The sequence below is a fragment of the Dermochelys coriacea genome, chromosome 23 (assembly GCF_009764565.3).
Source record: "Dermochelys coriacea isolate rDerCor1 chromosome 23, rDerCor1.pri.v4, whole genome shotgun sequence".
Taxonomy (NCBI): domain Eukaryota; kingdom Metazoa; phylum Chordata; order Testudines; family Dermochelyidae; genus Dermochelys; species Dermochelys coriacea.
In genome coordinates this window covers 14506509-14510900 of record NC_050090.1, presented here as the reverse complement: position 1 = coordinate 14510900, position 4392 = coordinate 14506509, and the positions used below count along the sequence as shown (strand labels likewise).

The 4392-nt window shown below is 60.2% G+C and overlaps 1 protein-coding gene across 1 annotated transcript; it reads left to right on the top strand.

The window, feature by feature from the left end:
* Positions 1–632: 632 nt before the first annotated feature.
* On the top strand, positions 633–3563 carry DKKL1 (dickkopf like acrosomal protein 1). Its single transcript, XM_038381465.2, has 4 exons — positions 633–873; positions 1504–1641; positions 1939–2031; positions 3137–3563. The coding sequence occupies exons 1-4, from the start codon at positions 748–750 to the stop codon at positions 3419–3421; spliced, it is 642 nt and encodes a 213-aa protein (XP_038237393.1). The 5' UTR covers positions 633–747; the 3' UTR covers positions 3422–3563.
* The last annotated feature ends 829 nt before the right edge of the window (positions 3564–4392 follow it).

Sequence of the window (4392 nt, the reverse complement as noted above, 5' to 3'; positions counted from 1 at the left end):
GGTGGGACCCCATGGGTCGGCTGGTGGCCGGTTCTGGAATCAGAACCCCGTTCGAATCGGTGTCCCAGGAGAAACAGACCAGTACGGGTCCCTGGGAGGTGGCTGGTCGGTGGTGGGGGGGAAGGTCAGGGTGGGGGAAGGCAGGGTGGGTTGGGGGGTTCTGGGAGGATTGAAGGAGCAGGGTAGTTTTGGGGGGAGGGAAGGGAGATCAGGAGGTTGCTGGGATCACAGTGCTATGGGGGTGCAGAGATTGGGGCAGTGTTGGTCAGAAGGGGGAATAAGCTGGGGTAATTATGGGGGGAGGGCTGGTCAAAGAGGGGGCAACTCCATGGGGAGAAAAGGAGAGAGGTTGATGCAGGGGGAGAGGGACCCACAAGGGGCAGTTGCAGGGAGAGAAAGGTGTATATGGGGAGGGAGGGGAGTGGGGAGGATGGATGGAGGGTGGAGTGTGGGGGAGGGATGCCTGGGGGATGGAGGAGGATGCAGGTGTCTGGGGATGTAGAAATGGAGGAAGAGAGGAGTTTTGGGGGTTGGAGGGAGGGATAGAGGAAGGGGTGTGGCAGAGGGATGGATAGGGGAAGGATGGAGGGAGGGAAGGGTGTGGGGGAGGGAGGGATACAGGGATGGAAAAAGGGGTGTGAGGAGAGGGTGCCGGAGGGCAGGGGGCCGGGCTGGGGCTGTGCCCCCCACCCACCTGCTCTGTCCGCCCGCAGACCTGCTCAGACGCCGCTGGACAGGCCGGGCGCGATGCGGGCGCGGTGGCTGCTGCTCTGTGCCCTGGTTGTGCTGCTGGTGGGGGCTGGGGGCTCCCTCCTGCCACCTGCTGCCCGTCGCCTGCTGGGCCGCTTCCAGCACCTGCTGGGGGGCAGCCGGGTGAGACTGAGTGCCCCCTGCTCCCTAGGGACCCCCACCCTTCCCCTCGGGCCCCCAGGGACTCCCCAACAACCCATCCCTACCCACATGCACCCCCACCTGCCCCTCTATCCCTCCCCAGGCACCCACATCCCCACCCTTCCCCAGGCATCCCCCACCACCCCTCCCTCCAGCCCCAGGGACTCCCACCCCTCCCCAGACACCCTCAGCTGTCCCCTCTACCCCTCCCCAGGCACCGCCCCACCCATCCCTCCAGCCCCAGACACCCACCTACCTTCTCCCCCAGCCCCATCTATCCTCATTCCCCCACCTAATTTTGAGTCGCTGTCTCCATGCACATGCCCTGTCTGTATCTCTGTCCAGCCCACGGTTATCGCCCCACACCCCCTCATTTCTGTTGGGTGGGGGGAGCAGGAGTTGGACTGTGTGTGTGTGTGTCTGTCTGTCTGTGTTTGCACACTCTAACCTCAATATCTCTGAGGGGTTTTGTGTGAGTCTGTGTGTGTGTTTCCTAATTACTGCTATTCCTGGTGCTGGGAGGAGAGTGGGGTCTAGTGGTTAGAGCCAGGGGCTGGGAGTCAGGTCTGGGGACTGTAACTCCCAGGACTCAGTCGATGTGGGTTGTTGCAGGTGGAGTTGGGGCAGGAGGAGGGGCGCTTCGAGGCCCCCATTGATTTCCGCAAGCTTCCCCACAACTACCACACCGAGGAGAAGGAGCAGCGCAGGGTGGGGAATGCCACGGTGTACATCCACCGTGAGATCAACAAGGTGAGCAGGAGCAGGGAGGTGGTGGTGCCCCACTTCCTCCCCCAGCCTGCCAGGGCTCCCCCAGGGATGCCCGATCAAGAGGGGACCTGAAATCTCCATGTGGATCTTCACCTAGGAATGAACCCCCCTGACCCCAGCTCCCTGGATAGTGGGGGTGGGGTGGGGTGAAGTAATGTCCTCCCCAGGGCCCACTGGGGGCATGGCCAGAGCGCCCTGTGCTGTGGCTGTTCCCTGCTCAGACCCGAGTACCTTTCCCAGCCCCCTTCCTTGGGCTGAGCCGGTCCTGGTCCCGTTCAGGTGACAGACAACAAGACGGGCGTGATGCTGTTCTCCGACAGGACGGTGACCTCCATCGAGCAGGGGGAGCGGGGCCTGGCAGAGAGATGGCGGGTGAGTGTGGAGGGGCTGGGACAGACAGAGGCACGAGGGGATGGCTGGAGCCCAGAGCCGGCTGGGGATGGATGTGGGGGGCTGGGGGTGGGGACCCTGCATTTGCGCTCTAGGCCAGAGCCCCTGCCAGGGATGATGTGCACCCTGAGTGACCTCTGCTGGGGGTCGGCAGTGGGACTTCACCTCTAGGAACTCCTGGGAAGACGCTCACAAGTCAGAGTGCAACGGACTCCTGGGTTCTGCTCTGGCTCTGGGAGGGGAGTGGGGTCTAGTGGTTAGAGCCAGGACTCCTGGGTTCTCTCCAGCTCTGTCAGTTTCTATACACAACCTGCCCCCATGGACCCCTCTCCTTCCCTGGCTGGTTCCTTTAACACACTGTCTCCTGATTCATGGTACCTGCAGACTTGTGATGCTCTGTTGCTAGGCTCCATGCAGGGCACCTGGCGCCTGTATTTCCCGGCAAACACGGGGGTTGGGGCCACAGCCCGGGGAAGAAAGAAGAGTCAGTAGCAGAAACTTATCAACCCCCACCCCACCATCTCCCTTGTCCCCGCCTGCCAGACCTTTGGAACTAGGTTCCGGGCCGGGGGACAGTGTAACAGACTAAAGGAGTCTGACGCTGGGCCCCAAGGCTACACTCCTGAATATTGGCCTCGCTGCAGGAGCTCAAGGGCCCCAGCTCACCATCACTGTCATCACTCATCCACTATTAACAGATGGAGGTCAGGATCACACACTCCCTTGTATGGGAGGGACACAATTGGAGGCACAGAGGGAGGAAAGGCCTGCCCATGTCCAAGGGCACCCAGGGAGGCAGGGACACAATTGGAAACTGAACCCAGGAGTCCTGGCTCCCAGCTCCCCTGCTCTGACTCACTCCCCTCCCAGAGCCAGGGATGGAACCCAGGAGTCCTGACTCCCAGCCCACCTGTTCTAACCCACTAGACCACACGCCCCTCCCAGAGCCGGGGAAAGAACCCAGGAGTCCTGGCTCCCAGCCCCCCCAGCTCTAACCTCACATCCTTCTCGTCCTAGGGGCATCTCCTCACCAGTGCAGGCCCAGGTACGGTGTCACACATTCCCCATTTACCTGTGTCTCTTCCAGGGAAGCCAGGCAGAGTCTAGAGAGGAAGGAGCAGGTGGTGGGGCAGAAGCAGAGCCTGTCCTAGGGAGACACGTCCTGCCGATCCCCCGCCCCGGGCTGGCCTTCCTCATCATTCACTTACGGCGCAAAGCCAGGCCCTGGAAGGCCTCTGAGACCAGCTGGCCAGAAGGCACATCCCTTAGCGACAGAAGGCACAGGCTGCTAGCTATCCGGGATGGGCTGATGGAAGCCCCCTCCCTCCGAAGAAAGCTCCCCTCATTACCCTGGCCTGGCACAAAGCTGTAGCATGGAGGCTTCATTTTTCCCTCTTCTTCAGGAAGCTGTAGCAAAAATGGAGAGGATACACCCCCTGCGGGAGGCCTGTGCCATGCTGGTGAATCTGGGTATAAAGTCCTGCTCCTTGGGTTTTTCTTGCAATAAAAATTCTCTCTCTGGCAGGGGGTAAATTGGAGACATTAAATTCTGAACTCTGCTGCTTTTATGGAGGGCTGTAGGAATCAGCCCACTATATCTGTCCAGAACCCCAGTGCCCTGGGCAGTGTGCAGACATGGAACATAAACAGGGTGCCCACCCCAAACGGCTTCCACCAGCCAGTCCACTCAGCAGTTGGTCTCAAGAATAAGCCAGTGGCAATGAGTTCCGCAGGCTCATGGTGGATTTTCTCTGCTCAGTTTTCAGTTCGCCCTGTTCAATTTAGCTGAAGGACCCATGGTTCAGGATCATAAGGCAGGCGATTGCACCTCTAACCTTTGCGGTGTTCCACTGTGGTCTCAGACCTCCAGCCATCCCTGTTTTTGAGGCAGCAACCTGTGAGACTCTCCCGTCAGAGCAGGGTTTGGGCTGATTCTCAATAGATCTGTGTCACGGAGGATGCTCTGGAACTGGGGGGGATGCTCTGGAATTGCTCCCTACGAAGCCAGTCAGGACTCTGGGGAAGTCTCCTTTCTGTGAGCAGACTGTCTTCAGGACACACAGCTCACCCGGCTTCCACCTTCCTGGAAGCTTCCTCGGAGCATTCAGCATCCTCTGCCCCTCCAGGCGCTTCCCACAGCGAGTCCGTCTTGGACCCTGGTGGGGTCTTGGGGAAGCCAGAGGGTCCTGCCCCCCAACTTCGCAGTCAGACAGGACTCTCAGCCAGCCAGTAAAACAGAGGTTTATTAGATGACAGGAACATGGTCTAACACAGAGCTTGTAGGTGCAGAGAACAGTACCCCTCAGCCGGGTCCATTTTGGTGGGCAGTGAGCCAGACAACCA